Genomic DNA, 19,091 nt, shown 5'->3' with positions numbered 1-19,091 from the left:
TTAAGAAGACTTGTAAGAAGCAAATATGTGGTTCTTTTTTAGGAACAAGAAATTGATAAGATGGAGAATATGAATCCACAAAATAGTGATGATTTGTTTGAAATGAATCTGATTCCTCTAGCTTCTTCATGAAATCCTATTTAGGATGATATGAAAGAAGTTAACATTTATGACTAACAAGGTATAGTTGATTTTAATGCTCCTATAGATGAGGTTGAAAATGATCAACACCAAGCACTTATAGCTCCACCGTTAGTTTCACGTTGGAGTTAATTAGAGATCGATGATTTTCGTAAGGTATTCTTCTGATGGGTATGTTCTTTTAACCGACGAGGAAGATCCAGAGTGTTATAAAGAGGCTACGGAGAGTGAATGCAAAGATCAGTTGGTTGAAGTGATGAAAGATAAACTCCAATCCTTGCATGACAATTATATCTTTGAGTTGGTGAAATTGCCAAAGGAAAAAGAGTTTTGAAAAATCAGTAAGTTTATAGGTTGAAGTAAGAAGACAATTGAATTCCACGATACAAAACTAGATTGGTCATTAAGGGTTATAGTAAAAAATGGGGATTGACTTTGAAATATTTTCTCCAGTTATAAAGATGTTCTTTATCAAAACTATATTGAGTTTGGCAACTTATTATAGCTTAGAGGTTGAACAGATGGATATGAAAACTGCTTTCTTTCATGGAGATGTAGAAGAAGAGCTTTACATGTAGTAACTAAAGGGTTTTGCTGTACAAGGCAAAGAGGAATATATGCAAATTGAGGAAGAGCTTGTATGGTTTAAAGCAAGCTCCGAGATAATGGTACAAAATGTTTGAGTTTGTTATAGGGGAGCATGGCTACAAGAAGACAATGACTTCTGACTATTGTGTTTTTGTTCAGAGATTCTTTACTGATGATTTCGTTATTTTATTGTTCTATATTGATGATATGCTTATTGTTGGTCATAATGCTTCTAGAATTGTCATGCTGAAACAAGAATTGAGTAAATCCTTTGAGACGAAGGATTTAAGGCCAGCAAAGTAAATTTTTAGCATTAGATTAACATGTGATAGAAAGGCCAAGAAGTTATGGTTATCACAAGAGAGGTACATTAAGAAAGTACTTTAAAGGTTTAATATGGATAGATAGAACAAAGATGGTGAGTACTCTCTTTACCATATAGTTCAAGTTGAGTGTCAAACAAAGTCCTTCCACATAGGAAGAGAAGAAAAACATGTGGAAAGTTCCTTACTCTTCAGCCGTGGGTAGTTTGATGTATGCACGAGACCAGACTTGGCCTATGCAGTTGCTACAGTTAGTCGGTTTATTTCTAATTCAGGGAGAGAGTATTGAAATGCAGTGAAGTGAATTATAAGATATTTCCAAGGCACCTTCAATTTTAAACTTTGTTTTGACAATGAGAAACTCATTCTAGTTGGTTACACAAATTTATGTGATCAGAGATATTGACTCGAGAAAATCCACTTTGGGTTACTTGATCATTTTTGCAGAAGGAGCAAAGGCTTGGCAATCTAGATTGCAAAAATGTGTTGCTTTATCCACTATTGAGTCTAAGTTTATTGCAACTACCGAGATGTGCAAAAAGTTTCTTTGGATAAAGAAATTTGTGTAAGAACTCGGCTTTGCTCAAGAGAGATATGTCTTGTTTTGTGGTAGTCAATGTGCTATTTGGTAAGAATTCAACTTTTCGTTCTTGGTCTAAAACATATTGATGTAAGGTATTAATGCATGCGGTAAATTCTCAAGCCAAATTTGTTAGAACTTGAAAAAAATTCACACTAATAATACTGGTGCAGATATGTTGACTAAAATCTTACTAAAAAGAAAGTTTAAAGCTTATTACTCAATCGTTTGTATGGCAAACATCCCCCCGTAAAGGGAAGGGGATATTTGTTGGACGTAGACCACATAGGTCCCACTATGTGTATGTGTATATATGTTTTAGGGGCAACAGAATAACGCTTTAGTTTATTTTTATATGTGGGTGTAACAAGTTGGAGAGAGTATTGTTTACCAAGTGTAATTTTAATCAACTCTTTAAGCTAGGGTTATCTGATGTCCATTTAAATCGATTAGTAGACTCAAGGATCTCAGTTGTCTCATACCCTTTGTTGAGTTATATTCTTTTGCACTAACCTTGTGTTGTAATTTTGTAACAAGAGTTTTTGAGCTTTTGGTGGACTCTCTCGCGATTTTTGCCCTGGATTTTCCATCTAAAAATTTGTACGTCTCAATTCATGATTTTTGTTTGCAATGCTATAAATGGCTTGAATTGATTGTTGATATATTGTGTTATTAAATTTATCATATTGATTTATTATAAGTGAAAAACACCAATTGTGCTTCTGAGATGTTTTACTGGGTTCAATTTTGGCCCAACAGTTTACTGACCCGAACTAAGGGTAGATATTGAATTGACTACTTAAGCCACGTTCTTATTCCGAGGATAATACTTCCCACTGTCATTTTGTCTATTTTTTAAATTTTCATATCCAAATAGAAGGAAGTGGACTTTAGTAATTGAAAGTAAATGGACAGACATAATAATGAATAGGGCATACTTGGCAAGTATGTTGACACTTCATGATTCTCCAAAGACGCTCCAGATATATGAACATTTTGGGGGAAGAAATGAACATACTCATGCCGAACATATCCATGCTTGACACTTACACTAGTTTGAGTAATATAGCTTGGCTAGACACATTATCACATTGCTTAACAACACAACACAACACAACACAAAAGTAACTGCTAAAAACCATACAGAACAAAAATGGAACTACAATAATCTTCAACAATACATTTCCTTTTGTCGGAAAAAAAGGGGATCACATTGATTATCATTATCCGTACAAATTATGTGCGGGTAGAAAATTGCAATATAAGTAATCTAAGGAATGGTTGATAGTAAACTCAAACAAGTAATATACTAGTTGCACAATCAAGCAAAAAGATATTCTATTTAATTTATCGATCATAATGCAAGAGTACAAGTTTTAAGTGAGGTCATACTGTCAATACTGACCTTTTAGGTGGCGATCGCTGTTTTAAAAGGTTGGATTTTATTCGCCGTGTCAGCAAAAAGCATAGAAATGCTAGGACAACAATCAAGACCAAATAAACTTCAAAGTGAGTTCCCCAGAAATACCCTATTGAAAGGAGCCGGCTTTTTCTGCCACAATCATAAATACTACGAAGTAAAGTTCCATCAGAAGAGACTTCTGGATCAAGAATAAAGTCTACATTTGTGGCTTCTTCTTTTTCCAACCAAATATGTGTGGCCTTTGATTTATACCCAGGCACAGTAGCCATAACTGCAAGCATATTCATCAGTTTAAAACATAGAGGTAGTTATTTGCTCAATTGAATGGGATATTTACAAAAAGGCCTGCCATCAAACCAATATCCCAGAAAAACGGCAAGGACTTATTGCTCAACAATCAGTAAAAGATGCATAAAACATTCGCAATATATATTTAACCTATATTGCTTTAACTCTTCGTTTTTCTTTTAAGTACCTATGATTGGCACTCATGTCCAACACTTACCAGGACATGAGTAAAGGGATATGATCCTTTGAAGACCCTCCAAGTACAAGAGAATCGTGGGAAAAATTTAACATACCCATGTCCAACACATTCAAGTCCAAGTAACATAGTATTCAACGAGCTCCAAAAACCAAATGCAAGCCTTATTTAAACCCTCTTCAGCAGCACCTTGCTATTCTCATGATTTAACCAACTACTCATTTTTCTTTTCTAATCATGCGTATGCGATCATTAGAAATTTCTTGCATTACTAACAATCACTGAAAAGAACAATGCACACTGAGACTAAAAAATTTCATACCTTCATATCTCTCTCCTGGAACGAGTAACCGATGATAATCTGCTAATGTCCCGCTAGTTTTAACCTGTCATGATCAGGGGCACCAAGATACAAGTTATTAAAAGAACGCTACAACTCAAGACCACCAGATTATTTAATCATGTCAAGATTTTATAAAAGCAGCGAGAATGAGTATTTTGTTTACGATGATCAAAGGAGAAAATAAAAACAAATATAAGCACAAGCAGCATGGATACTTCTATTACAAGTATCTCAGAAAAGAATAAAATCCAGGCATATCAAAAGCAATTGATGTTTCATATAGAAAGAGCAAAGAAAAAGCAATTGCTGTTTGGTAAAAAGGAGCTCCCTAACAAGAAGGGTGATAGAAGCTTAAGATGTGAAGCATGGATATGGAAGTAAGAAAATATCAAAACACATTTTCACTTTTCCTAAGATGATTGCTGCAAAGTATTAGGTGGTCTACTAAGCAAAACAGGTCCACAAATAAAGGAAAACAGAACTATGATTAATATCTTCAAGGTAAATCCAAGTTCTTTATGCACAAAATTCTTCAGAAATTACATCCTAAACCGGGAAAAAGTGAACTTCACAAATTCCAAAAATGCTCTATGTTCTCATATAACAGGTCGAATGTGAGCAGATTAAAATTTTCCATTCTAGGGAGAAATGATGAATTCTCAGTGATCATAGTATATACGAAATTCAAAGTGACTTCAACAAGACAGTTAATTGCTCTCCTTTAGTGCCAGTGAATAAACTGATACATTCCAAATCAGAATCCTTACACTATGATTTCTGTGACAATAATATGGTTAATAAGGAGATGTCTGTGTATTATGACAGCATATATATATATATGAACAAACCGTGTAATTTATTCCCTTGATTGTGATCAACCCAGGCAATGGCCTTCCACTGTCTGAAGAAAAGACCCTTCCATGAACTCCTGTCTAAAAATATACAAGTGGCATAGATCAATGATTCGTTTGTTGAATATTTAAGATTGTTATCCACAATGCCTCCAATAAGATAGATTTTTGAAAAATATTCTTTTACACAAAAAAGATGCAGAAAGAAAATGAAATCTATTTCAATTTTCAATACCGGACATTTTTAAAGCCAAACTGCAGAGTACCTTAACAAGGCTTGCAACAAGATTTAGCATGCTCATTTTGTTGTACTCCCAAATGGTAGGAAGCTGCACATTACAATTAGAAAAGAAGATGAAAAAAGGCAACAAGAAGTAGTAAAAACAAGAATGAACACTATCTAAATTAACTTTCCAAACAGGCTGATATCAAAATAAGTTAACGGAATGCTGCCAAGAGCCAAGAACTATATACTTGAGAAGATACAAAACCAACAAGGTTCATATATTAAGAGAGAGAAAATAAAAATGGAAAAATGATCATGCATATCCAAGAAAAGTTACTTAAAGCATCTGCAGAATAAGGCAACGATTTCAAGTAAAAAAAAAAAAAAAAAAGAACAGGGCAACAATAACTACTATAAGTGTTCCACTTCTATTTCATAGTTATTGTATTAGCATTTATTCTTGCTAATTAGTTTTTTGCCAATTACGAGAGAGCTGAAAAGAGGGACATTGACAAGACACTACAAAGACCAAAACACCTAATTTAATTCCATAGAGGCAGAGATAATTTGGCGAAATAATTTCTGATATTCTTCAGTATCAGCATAAAAGGGATTTGATATTTGACAACATCGTGATAAATAAAAGAACCAATAAGGCGCCAATTGAAAAGAATAAAGTAGAAGGCCACCATAATAAATTTCCTACAATTAAAACAATCTTATGAAAAATGAAGCAGTTTTAAAACTTTCTTTACCGCATCCAAAAAGCATGCTCCACAAAATAGCATCAAAACACCTTCAAAAAGTATTTAATTGCTTGGTTTTAAGAAAACCATGGGAAGAAACATTAAAGATTCTACATCTCAATGCCTAGGGTTCAAATTAAGAACAATCACTCCAAACAGCTTTGAAAAACACCACTATTACCTGAAATTTGAATTTTAAGAAAAACCAAAAAATAGACATAGATATTGTATGAAAAGACTAAGGCAAAGGGAATTCAGAAAAGGACAAAGGAGACATTGGCATAAAAGATATAAGAAATAACAAAATGTTGAAGAAAGTGATGAGGTCCTTTTTATCTAAAGCAACACATCTGCATACAATTTCTGAGCTAGAGCAAGTTTAAAATAACTAAATTTTAGGATTTAGCAGGATCTTGAGGGGAAAAAAAGAATTCATTACAAGATAAGCATAAAGAAGGGGCACTCTCCTGTGATGTGACCGAGTTAAGAAGCAAAGAACGCTAGGTGAAAAGTATGACTCCCTATCTTTCTATCACTAAACTTTTATAATAAAAAATAAGAAAACTAGAAAAGGCCTCCACCTTTTCAGAAGGTCAGTGCACTAAAGTATACAAATCAAGCTAACCATAATGAATGCTAAAGTGATTCCACTCCCGTTCAATTGGGTTTTCTCTTCTTTTTTTTTCTTTTATTTGGGGGTTAGATTTAAATTAAACATCATTCCTTAAAAATCAGTTCTATAAAGTACAGGTTAGAAAGTAAGGTTTATGAGTTACTTCAACAATCACATCAACAATGATTTCCTCCAAAAGAAGAAAAAACCAGAACTGGTATAGAATATAATTATACAGTGAAGCTTGATGCAAGCCCTAATCCAAGGTCATTTGTTATCAATTAAAAGATGGCTCAGACATTATTCTAACCTCCTTGGCATTAGGCCATTTGTTATCACTAATCTCCAAGGTCAACTCAAAACAACCGCCATATATGTAGTTCCAATCTTGCATGCCACCATATACAGGGTACCTGCATTAAGTTGAATCACTGGCTTACATAACAGGAGAAGTTATGAAAAGTGGACTAATATTACAGACTATAGAAAGCAAAACATAGATGAACAAAAGTTGCATGGTTTGTAAGGTAATCAATTTCTCTGATCATAATCAGCAAACAAATTGCTTACCAGGCTGCTCCATTGGTAATGCCTCCTTCAAATTCTTTGCTCAAAGACATGTTATAGTGAGATTTGCTATATATGCTTGCCAAGAATCTGAATGTTCCATCATCAGGACATGCATAATAGTTCTTCCTGATTTAATACATATAAATATCAGAAACTATGTCCAGCATTGCATTTGAAAGATTCAGTTTGCATTAATATAACAAAAGGAATTGATTTTATGTTGTTCCTAAGGTGCAGAGATGTAGAAGAGTCACATTACTAACAGTAACATTATGACAAATGAAACTCATTATGAATTAAACAAAAGATATGGGGATCCACAAGGCTACAACCATTCATTATTGCAGAAATGATCATGGTGAAGTCAACCAGGAAGTTATTAGAGATTGTATTACAATTTAAATAACTAACATATATGCTGACATTGGCAAAGAAAAAGAATTGAAGTGAAACAAGGCTCGTAAACCATGTCATGGAAATATGCAATCTATAATCATTTAACTGATGAAACATCCATTTATGAACATCTAATAACCAAATCAAGGAAATTAAATTGCTTGCTTAAAAAGGAATTAGACAAATATAACTTAAACATGAATTAAGCTGAAGCCTAAAATGCCTAGATATAACACCTGATAGTCTAGCATGCCTAAAAAAAATATTTAAATAACAGGCAGGAGCTACAAGGAGCTTGAATAATTTTGTAGGTGCAGCTTTGCAATTTTAAAGCTGATAATGAAGAAGGATCACCTTTTATCCAGAGAGGCGTCCCATGGATAGTTAGCAACAAGTGCACCCTGTAAAAAATGAATTGTTAATAGGCTCCTCCCCTTAAGTTTCTTGTATACCAAATAAGATCAGATTCATAGCCTCATTCCATCAATATCAGATATTTTGAAGTAATGAGACAGAACTACCATGTACATCATTAGAAGGTATAAACTTTTACTAGATCTGAATGCCAGCAATCTAAAATTGATAAGAAAACTTTAGAATTAAATCCTCACTCTCACTAGGGCTCTGTTTGGTTGATACTTTTCTATTCTATTTTTGCAAGAAGACAATACAGTAAAAAGAAAAAAAAATGAATAGGAAACAGCAAATAGAAAAAGCATTAATAAATCAGAGCCTAAATCAAAGATTAAAGTATAAGAATAGGCATATATTTACCAAACAATAAAACATAGATGGGCCACAGCATGTACATGAAGGGGCATCAGGCTTTAGTTTGCCATTTCTTCAGTTTTGCAAACATTATCTCCAGCCCTCAAAAATTTTACTACCAGTTTAGCTAAAATTTTCATATTGCCCTAACTTTGGGCACCTCACACAGAATTCTACCGTTGGATAAATACTCTAGTAAATTTATGTTACTCTGACTCGAGTTTGAGTGTTGGATATCGGTATGCGTCCGACATAGGTCTGTTCAATTTTTTCTTATTTTTTTCATGTTTTTGGAGGGTAATATCCCCATACCCATGTCTGAAATGTGTCGGACAAGGATGTTGGATAAGGGTACTTCAAGAAAAATGAAGAGTCGAATCAATATAGAGGTACACTCCATGCAACACTAACATTACCTGCGGAACGGAGTCTTTGCTCTTTATGCATTGACTTCCAATTAGTAGTTAATTTCTCTCACAAAGCAACTCACATATATATATATATTTGGGTGCTAGACAAGAGAATGTCAAGAAAATGAAGAGTCGGATCAATAAAGAGGTACATTGCATGCAACACTAATGTGATCTACAGAATGGAGTCTTGACTCTCTACGCATTTACTTCCAACTAGTTTAGCATTGCTTTTGAAAAGTTTGCTTTTTGATTTAAGTAGTCAGCAATGCTATCAAAAAGTGCTTTTGAAAAGATAAAATGTCTATTTAGAAATGATGTTATAAAGTTAAAATAAGTTTCTGAAAGCCAGGCTAGAGAATGAGCGGAAATAGATAATTTAGCTCAAACATGATTTTCCAAAAGCCAGGAGCTAGAAATTTTAGCTTTTTGAGTTGACTTAAAAACCTAGTTTTAAAAGCATGTTTAGCTTGAAAAACTATCTGCTTAGCATTGCTTATGGCTTCAAAAGCTGGTTTGGCTAGAAAAGTGCTTTTGAGAAACAATGCTAAACACACCCTTAAGTTATCTTTCAAAGCAACTCATACATACACATACATATATGTATGAGTTTACAAGATAGAGTTGGGTGACAGAAGCATCTTTGCATATTTCAAAAAGGGAAATAAAAGTGATGCCAAGAAAGATAAATGATGAAGTGAAGCTTCTCTTATCATTTGTAATTAAATCTTCTATGCCTATCATGTTTATCTTCAAATATAGTCATTTACAACGTTTTGCCAAGACATTGAAACAATCTAAAAACTGGCAGGGAAAAAGTAACAGCTATTGTCAATATCCAATAACAATAGCACTCTCTGAGTTTAATAAATACACAACAAGAGAAGTGAGAACAAAATATTACCCCATGCAAACTTGCAGATGCTGTAAAACGCATTTCTCTCAACCAACTCATAATTGCTTTTGTTTCAGGTTGTCGTGCATCCTCATTATTATTCCAAGGGAAGAACTGGCAGATTTTAATAGTCATGATCATTTAATATGGAGAATGGGAGTAAATCCAATAAAACCTAGGAATGAAGAGCAACTGAAGGCAATATACAATGATTATCAAACTAAAAGAATGCACATATGAACAACGGGATCCAATCAAATTTTGACCTTAAAAATGAATTCTTAGTTGGGATCATTTTCGATGAGTTGGATGAATAGAAATACAGAACATATCCCTTTCTAATGTTATAAACCAAACAAAATTTATGCTAGCAATAATAACACCACTCACAACTTTATTACCATGAAAAAGAAAAATTAAACACTGACCCTAAGAATTAGGATCTCAAATCAACCTTGGATTTCAAGTTTCTAACTCTGCCCAATCAATCCAATGATACCAAAATGTGCTTTCACATTTTAGATTCTTTCATGACAAAAAACCAAACAAATAATCATAGGAATGTGGATAATGCTGCCAATGCTATCTTTAATGAGAAAATGCAATCTGAATTTTTTATTAAATTCTACATGTTAGAAGATTATCTACGAATATGAAAGCACAAAGGTTTCCATAATTAAAAAAAACTGATATAACTATATCATATATTAAGGTCATAAGGAGCAACATAGAAATTTGTATTGTATTGTTAAAAGGAACTTTTACATTTCATTTATTATTATGTCAAGTTGAATAGAAAATGGGAGGTACTGAATGGAGTTTCAACAATCTTATTTACCATTGCATAGCTTTCCTAATTTAGTCTGCATACCACCTTCCTGCAAGACGTTATGGAACTATGATAAATCCTACAAATTATCAATTCTGATTTGGGAAGAGCATAATCCTTAACACCAAAGATTTAATTAGGATTTTTTTAACTTGAACTTGTTGATGAAGTTGAAGAAAACCAAAATACACCTTTCAACATTAGATATATACCAGTCTTAGAAGATCCATTTGTTTGTGATCTATAAGGTTCAACTTGAAATCAAATGCCTCAAACTTAAAATCAATATTGCAATAGAGTTACCTGATCTGGAAAATCTCGATTTAGATCAACTTTATTTGCATTACCACGTCTCCTAAAAGAAAATCCATCAGGATTCATTGATGGAAGTATGTGAAGGTGAACCTTGTCAACAATCAAGTCAACCTGTACCATCAACAAATACTATAGATTAGGCAATTTTATAAAATAATGTGACAAGGGTCATAAAATTACAGCAGCTGTGAAAAATGAATGTTATGTACATGCTTAACCAGACAAATATAAACAGAAAGCATACCTAATTGATAGAAATCATCAAATAGTATTATCAAAGTAATATTTGTAAATTGGGAAGGCCATAATAAAGAAGGCCAACATTTTATGGAATGAGTGAATGACGAATCAACTGTCTTTTTGACTGAGAAAAAGCAATCATTATAAATAGTGGGCTGGGCCTTATGGATCACTCACACGACTGCATATGTGTTTCTTTATGTATAAAGTGTGTATAGACATACCTGCAACCTTTCTATTGATTAAATATGTCAAAGACATCAGAATATATTACCCAATGCAAATACAAAATGTCTTATAGTTATTCAGATGTATGATTCAGTTCTCAAGCAAACCACTTCTTCCAATGTCCATGGAGTGAGGGGGGTGTCTCTAAAATGTCTCAGAAACAACTAGAAAATAAAATAAAATAAAGTATCTTAAAATAGCATTAAGCCTCAACAAATAACCCACGAATGAAGTATGATGATAAGTAAAAAAACCACAGTGCTTAAACCCAGGAATTATTACGGAGAAAACACTGAAAAAGGCACATAAATATTATTCACAACATCATGCAAGAAAAAAGAAGAAATACACTTACATGCAGTAAAAGGAATAGAAAAATACCAATGGGTCCCTCTTATAGTTGTCACATATCCAATTCGCAAGAAGCAAAAGAAGCTCACGACCAACAGGTTCATCACCATGCACATTACCAATGAACTGCAATTTCAAACAAATGAGGTGAGTTGACCCATGGAAAACATAATAATAGTTCCTTTAATAGCAGTTAATAAACTACATTTTGAACAAAAAATGAGTCATGATGATGAAATAGAAAGGAAAACAAACTCTAAGTCTCCAACCACCATTTGAGAAAATATGAAGAACGTAATATGCTGCTAGGGTGGAAAAGAATTGTCACAGAAATTCGCATTCTCCATAATTGTCACAAAAATAGGTGTAATACTTGATAAAAAAACAGGGTACATTTTAATAAAAATGAACAATAGAAAGCTGTTGAAGAGAGAAAAATACAATTTATCAGAGAATGTGAAATGTGAAAAGAAAGGTCTAAAATTTGGTGCACATTTTTTAAACCTTTACTATTGAAACTTTCTTCAAACATAATTCAATTTCAAATTAGATTCCAGAATTGCTATACCCAATACTTTTTCCTCCTTGAACACATATAAGATAACATGGTCCTTGAGAAGATTTACTGTAATTGTGTAACACTCTATTGATGCTAGTACTTTGTTTTCTAACTTCAGGTACTATACTACCAGGTTAACTATAAATCCTTTATCCTATAACTGCAAGATGTATATATATATATATATATATATTTGTTTCCCCTGATAAAAGCTTCTAATATTTCAACATCTCAAATTTCATTTTCCTCCATTTTTATTTTATTAGTTTCTTCAATTCAATTCCTAAGTCCTTAGCCATGTTAAAAGGGAAGCTTTTGTAAAACAATCATCATTTGATTTAAATATTCACAAAAACCCAATGAACTTCAAAATAGGAAACCAAATTAGCAATCACTAATTAAAACAGTGCATAACCATGCAGGTGCATAGGTAATAGAGCACTAAATCATTTACCTTGAATGCAGGTTCAGGCTCTTCCTGGCCTGGTTTGTCAGAAATCTCTATCACCCACTACACAAAAAGAATCACCAAACACTTACAAACACAAATGGTTCACAATAGTGTAACAAAAATCATTAGGAAATAATTGCGAACATGTATGTACAGAAAAAGAAGCAAGTTGAAACAAAACTATTACCAGTGGAAAACCACGCACACTTTCTCCAATACTGATCCCAAAATCAAAAATGCCCTCAAAGAGAGTAATAAAGAACCAATCAGTATATAACCTCCATGGAACACTAAACAGCTCCATTCATTCCACAAAACTATCCATTCCTTTAATGAGAAAATTCCTACTTAAATCCATCATAAAAATCGGAAAATATTATAGGCAAGAAAAGCAAAAAAACAGAAATAATCACCTGTATATTCTAGAAATGTGACTACATCTTCGCCCAAATTCCTTCACCGCCCTTTCTAGTTCCGAGTTAGTCATGTAGCCACGAGCAATATCAGTTCTGTAATAACAACACCTCAAATTACTCACAAAACACAAAAAGTTATTCAAACTTCAATTATTAGTGAAAAAGAAAAAAAAAACACCTCGGGTGGTGAGACTGGTTTTCCTCGATCAAATGCCTTCCAGAACCGGCATAACTCTCATTTTCAAACCCTAAATCTATATAAAAAATTGGGTTAGGAAAAAATCAATCGTTTGTAAATTAAACACAGAAAGAAAATCCCGGTCAAACCATGTAAAAATTCAAAAGATCATGGGGCTTACTTTTTTTCCTTAACAACGTAAATTTATTTACTTGTATATGCAACATAGATCAAAAAGAAAAGAACATTAGGAACCATAATTCTCAACTACTAAGCTGTAAAGAGAAGCAAAGAGAGAGAAGAGGACCTGCAGCTGAAGATAAAGAAGTGCTGCGATAGCCGCCTCTGGCGATTACATTGCGAACAAAGAATGAGAAAAGGATACAAAATTTGAGATTCATTTTTCCTTCTCTTTTTTCTCTTTATTCGGAATAATATTAACAAATAATGCGATGCGACATTAAGCTGAGCTTCAGCTTAGTTTTCGATCGCTTCCTTAACGCTCTTCAGAGAGAGACAAAAGACCGATGAACGCAAGTTAATGATTAATGGATTTGGATCATTGATTTGAGAGCTAAACCCATTTATTTTGTAATAACTTAAATGCATAATATCAGATTTAGCCCCGATGTTTACATTTTCATCAATTTGACTTTTATCTTTTAACTAAATTTTAACATAATATTTGGTGTACTGTTAGTAAATTTTAAACAAAGTAGGAGTTAACAAGTGTCTTATAATTATATAGTAAAATATATAAAATAAATATTTAAAAATAAATAGAAATATAATAATTTTTTAAGGTTAATTATGAAATAAAAAGAATACTATCAATATATCAAATATTAACCTTTTATTAAATATATTTTCAATATTAAAAATATGAATTTAATAAAAAATAATGTTTAATTATGTTTAATAATGTTTAAATTTTGTTGTTGATTATCGAGTAAATCAAGTAAAGTTAATCATCAATAAAATTGAAACATTGTTAATAATTCATAATTTTGAAATAATAATAATAATTTATAACTAAGATTTAAAAAATTCATTAAAAAAGTATGAAAAATATGAAAAATCTTTTATTTTTATGTTAAACCATTTAAATTTAATAGGAAATATACATTTTATTATGTTTTAAAACTTTTACTATTTTAAACTATTTTAATTTTGAAAATATTAGTCACAAAATTACGGAATATTTTTTATCATTTAATTAAAAATTATAATTTAATTGCTAAATTATTCAAAATTATTTTTTTACCACTCAATTATTAAGTGACACTTTTAATTAATAAAATAACGATTTCCGTCGTCAACTTTTATAATGGTTAAACTAGATTGGAACACAGGTTTTTCTATAATTGATAAAGGCATATGCCAAGTTTAATTTCTTCATTTGATTGTGCTACAAGAATTTAAATTCTTTTATGAGTTAATATACTATTTGCCCCTCAAAGTTGCATTTAATTATCACTTTAGTACCAAAATTTTTTGTATTAATTTAGTACATGAAGTTTTCAATCCGTTACCAGTTTACTCCCATCATTAATGGAGTTAAAAAATGTGACCTAAACTTTGTTTTCCAAAACATAAATTTAAAAATCAGAAAAATTAGAAAAGAATTCAATTTTTTACAAAAAAACAGAAATAGAATTATATAAAATTCATAAATTAAAAATATTTGTATGTTTATTTTTAAAAATACATAAAACACAAAGAAGAGAAAAAAATACAAAAAAAAGTGTCAAACACATCAGAAAAATCTCAAAAAATTTAACAAATTAGAAATGAAAATATATGGAAAGTTATATATTTCCAGAATCTAAAATATATATTTTCTGTTTAAAAATACATAAATTAGAAAAAAAAAGGTGAAATTACAAAATTATGAAAACAAATTCAGAAAAATCTCAAAAAATTAAAAATTCAGAAAAATATGAAAAGCTTTAAAATATGTGAATGAAAATATAAAATTAAAAAAAGTGTGCTTTTGGTTGTCCTTTTCTTTATTTTATATGGAAATCTTTAAAATCGATTACTATATTCAAAATCTTAAAAACTATATTACGCTATGAGCAAAGTGATAAAAATTGTATATTTTTCTGAGCAAAGTTTTGTATATTTTTTCTTATTTTATATTTTTTTATATTTTTCTGAATTTTTACACTTTTGTATTTTCGACTTTTTTAAAAAAATTATATTTTAACAGAAAAGTATTATTTTTTATTTCTAGAAACTTTATATAAGTTTCAATTTTTTCCTGATTTGTTATTTTTTAGATTTTTCTGAACTGGCTTAATAATTTTTGTATTTTATATCTTTTTGTGTTCTATGTATTTTCTTAAAAATAAAAATAAATATTTTTAAAATTATGGGACTCTTATATAATTCTATATATTTTAATGGTTTTAAGAAAATAAGAATTTTTCAGTTTTTTTTTTTGCTTTCTTTTATGGTTTTCCCATTTTCCCTTTTTTTTAATTTTATTTCTAGAAAATAAAGTTTGGGTGACGTGGCCCTTTTTTAAACGTCATTAACAACTGAGCAAACCGATAATGGATTGAAAACTTCAGGTATCAAAGTGATAAAAAATTTCTTTAAGTACTAAAGTGATAATTTGATGCAATTTTGGGAGGCAAATAGTACATTAACCCTTCTTTTATTTATTACTTATCCCTTATTAATTTTAGCTAATTAGATATAAAATAATCATTTAATATTATTATTTTATTATTTTATTATTAATTAGTGATCATATAAATTTTATTATTTACCCTTTAATTAATTTAAATTAATTAGAGAAAATATTTTTTGACAAAAATAGAGAAATTAATTATGATATAATATATAAAATTATTTTTTCCTCAAGGTAATTTTGGCTTGACCCATAATAATTTTAACTTGACACATAGCGTTTTGTAATTGAGTGAAAGTTCTTTCGTCTACAATCACATCATCATTTTCCCATGTTAGCCACCACGTCAACTTTCAGTTATCATGTCAGCTATTACTTATCTATTTATCAAGAGTTTTGATCGAAAACTATGTTTCAAGATTTAATGAAGTGAAATTATTGATTTAAATGATTTAATTAGATGTTATTTTGATAAAAAGTTTAATTGATTTTTAATTATTTTATGAGGATTTTTTATCAAGAGTTTAACTGATTTTTAATGAAGCCTCAAAACTTTTTTTATTAAAAAGGAATTCAATATTTTTATAATTCTATTTTGTTTGTTATGCAATTTTTAGAAGGTAAATTACAAGTTTAGTCACTTATGTATAGTTTAAATTATCTTTTAGTCAATAAATTTTAAAAACTATTATATGGTCACTAAAATTATTGATTTGTTACATTATGGTTATTGAAAGTGAGTCGCTATCTGTCATTAATGGTGTGATGACAATATGACAGGGTCATTACCAGTACATTTTATTAATGTGTTGACATATGTTGATATTTTGATAGATTTGAAATTGTTAAAAGAGAAAAGGAAACTTGATGATATGTTGATATTAATGTGTTGACATATGTTGATACTTTGGCCTCCAAGTTTATCGATGTTAGTGTTGATACAATGAGAAATTTGATTAAGGGCTAGTTAAGCAATAATTTTGAAAAATACTTTTGAAAAGTATTGTGGAAAAATGTTTTTAAAAGGTACTTTTAAAAAGTTTGGTTTAAGATTTGAGTGTTTAGAATTACTGTCAAAAAATGCTTTTGAAAAATAAAATGATTATTTTAAACATGTTATTATCAAATAACAAATATGCATTTAAATAATATTCAAATTAGTTAATTGTATTATATTTTAGTAAGAATATAAAAAATTATTATAACTTGTTAATATTTTAATATATGAAATATAAATTTTAAATATTTTAAACAATAAATATTAATTATTTATAAAATTTAATTAGAATATATAAACTATATTTTAAATATTTAAATATAACCATTAAATATTTATAATTAGATATTAACATATTTTTATTATTTCAAAAATATTTTTTATTTTTAATTAATAATTTTAATATATTTGTAATTAAGCACTAAGAAAAAAATAAAAGAAGGAAAGTACTATGTTATTGGAGGGTGAAAAATAATTAAATACCAAAATTGCTTTTGAGAGAGGAAAAGTTAAAATTTTAGCTTATTCTTTTTAAAAGTGTTTTTCAAAAATACTTTTCAAAAATAATTTTAAAAGTTAAAAATTTCAGCCAAAAAATATTTTTTTAAGCACTACTAAATAAGCCCTAAATATCCTTATATTAAAGATAGAGTATTGATTGAAATCAAATGTGTTGCGGAAGATTGTGTTAAAGAAATCAAGCAAGATAAGATGCTTTATTTGAAACTAGTGATTTTGGAAGGGCTAATAAGGCACCTATTAGCACACTTTGTGGTGCCTTACTGTGTGACAGAGAAGACATTGTCTTAGATATTTGATCTCCCTAATAATGGAGTTATTAATTTCATGGTGGCAAATATAAGTTATGATCCAAAGGTGTGAGAGAATCCAATGGCTTTTAAGTTTAAGAGGTTCATGGCAAGTAGAGGTGCTCATGGGCCGGGCCTGGCCGGGTTTGGGCTAGGCTCAACTAAAAATTTAGGCCTATTCATTGGGCTCGGGCCAGGTTGGGCCCAAAAAATGGGCCTAAAATTTTGCCCAATGTCGACCCAAATAAAAATACTAAAACCCAGGCCCGGCCTAGCCGTATTTATTTTTATATAATTTTTAAATATATATAATACATCAAAAATACTAAAAAAATCAAAATAAATATTTTTCAACAAATTGAAAATAAATTTTAAAAAATATGTAGACTTAAATAGCACTAAGATAGATGCAACTTAACAAGCAAATACCTCTAAAATAATAACAAAATTAACAAATGCCTTTAAAATAATAATAAAATTAATAATAAAATAAGTTTTATACAATATTCAAACAATAACAACAAAATAGTAGCAACAAGAAAATAGGGAGAAAACAACAAGAAAATAATATTCAAAAACAAAAAAAAATAGCATATTTTTTTTGTCATTTAGTGGATTCAGGCAGGGCCCGGGCCAAGAATACCTTACCCGAGGCTCGACCTATTTTTTAAACGGGCCTTATTTTTTTGTCCAAGCCCATTTTTCGGGCCTATATTTTTGCCCAAACCTCCCACATTTCGGGCGGGTCTTCGGGTCGGGCCGGGTAACCCAACCCATGAGCAGGTCTAATGGCAAGTGATGGCATTGATAATGGTAGTGGTAACTGCTTGATTTAACAATGAGTAGAGACATTAAAATGATATGTTCTATCAATAAATATTGGATGCAATGATAAAGTATATTGCACTCCAAAAAAGAGTGTATGTTCAAATATTGAAAATGACATTATTAAGAGGGATAATCATGAGCCACAAACATAATCTGTAAAATGGATATGAAATATACAAAAAAAAATGTTGTCTTTTAAAATTGGGAGAAGAAGAAAAGGGAAAAAAGGGAGAAAAAAAATACAAAGAAAAAAACTACCTAAAATTTCAACAAAAGCATCATATTACAATTTTCAACAATCAAGTTAGATTATTGTCACATTAACATTAAGTAACAGTTATCGATTGAGTCTTAACTCAATTAGCATAAATATTATCGCTGATGCAGGAGGATATGTGTTTGAGTGCGTTGAAACGCATTATCCTCCTATTTATGGGTTGAGAGAGATTATGGGTAGTTTTAAATATTGTATCAAAATAGCATATATTATCAAAACCATATTAAATCTCATTGCAAGTATTTTTCTAACTTTTATATGAAAAGATAAAATTACCTTCAAAATAATATATATTACTTTATAAAAATAAAGTGTTTTTGGTAAATTTACAACTAAGTTGGAATTCAATTGATTAGGGAGTTCAACTCTATATATAGTTTGATAGATATAAATAGGTAACAAATTGATAATTTAAGGGTTACTTATACAAATAATCACCGTAACAACAATTTTCATTTTAAGCACTCAAAAAAAAAGTTTACAATTTAAACACCCATATTGTATAGTTCATAGTTCGATCATTTTGGTCTTCAATAAAAGATCCCATTTGGCAATCATCTTTGCCTTTACCGGTACCCATTCTCACTCACTTGCATTCACCTTCACCATCTCCTAAAA

The 19,091-nt window shown here is 30.3% G+C and overlaps 1 protein-coding gene across 3 annotated transcripts; it reads right to left on the bottom strand.

Moving 5' to 3' along the window:
* Nucleotides 1-2,814: 2,814 nt before the first annotated feature.
* LOC108453652 (carboxypeptidase SOL1) lies at nucleotides 2,815-13,524 on the bottom strand. Of its 3 annotated transcripts, none has more exons than XM_053028940.1 (15): nucleotides 13,106-13,524; nucleotides 12,925-13,000; nucleotides 12,744-12,839; nucleotides 12,518-12,548; nucleotides 12,334-12,390; nucleotides 11,351-11,446; nucleotides 10,490-10,612; nucleotides 9,367-9,471; nucleotides 7,639-7,685; nucleotides 6,889-7,014; nucleotides 6,629-6,731; nucleotides 5,000-5,062; nucleotides 4,731-4,814; nucleotides 3,862-3,925; nucleotides 2,815-3,326 (listed from the first exon to the last, which is right to left on the bottom strand). In XM_053028940.1, the coding sequence occupies exons 1-15, from the start codon at nucleotides 13,149-13,151 to the stop codon at nucleotides 3,019-3,021; spliced, it is 1,425 nt and encodes a 474-aa protein (XP_052884900.1). In that variant the 5' UTR covers nucleotides 13,152-13,524; the 3' UTR covers nucleotides 2,815-3,018. The 3 variants fall into 3 exon arrangements, with proteins under 3 accessions (XP_052884900.1, XP_017607377.1, XP_017607376.1); XM_017751888.2 differs by having other exon boundaries at nucleotides 12,925-12,994; nucleotides 13,232-13,523; XM_017751887.2 differs by having other exon boundaries at nucleotides 13,232-13,521.
* Between the last annotated feature and the right edge of the window lie 5,567 nt (nucleotides 13,525-19,091).

The sequence above is a fragment of the Gossypium arboreum genome, chromosome 5 (genome assembly GCF_025698485.1).
Source record: "Gossypium arboreum isolate Shixiya-1 chromosome 5, ASM2569848v2, whole genome shotgun sequence".
Taxonomy (NCBI): domain Eukaryota; kingdom Viridiplantae; phylum Streptophyta; class Magnoliopsida; order Malvales; family Malvaceae; genus Gossypium; species Gossypium arboreum.
This window is presented reverse-complemented; position numbering and strand designations above follow the sequence as displayed.

What these genes read in the sequence shown, in the direction of transcription:
- LOC108453652 (XM_017751887.2), bottom strand. Translation starts at nt 13,325, where the DNA reads ATGAATCTCAAATTTTGTATCCTTTTCTCATTCTTTGTTCGCAATGTA. An exon ending in CACATTTCTAGAATATACAG is followed by an intron (nt 12,549 to 12,743) that starts GTGATTATTTCT and finishes TTTTGGGATCAG; the next exon opens with TATTGGAGAAAGTGTGCGTG. An exon ending in TCCAGGAGAGAGATATGAAG is followed by an intron (nt 3,327 to 3,861) that starts GTATGAAATTTT and finishes ATATGCTTGCAG; the next exon opens with TTATGGCTACTGTGCCTGGG.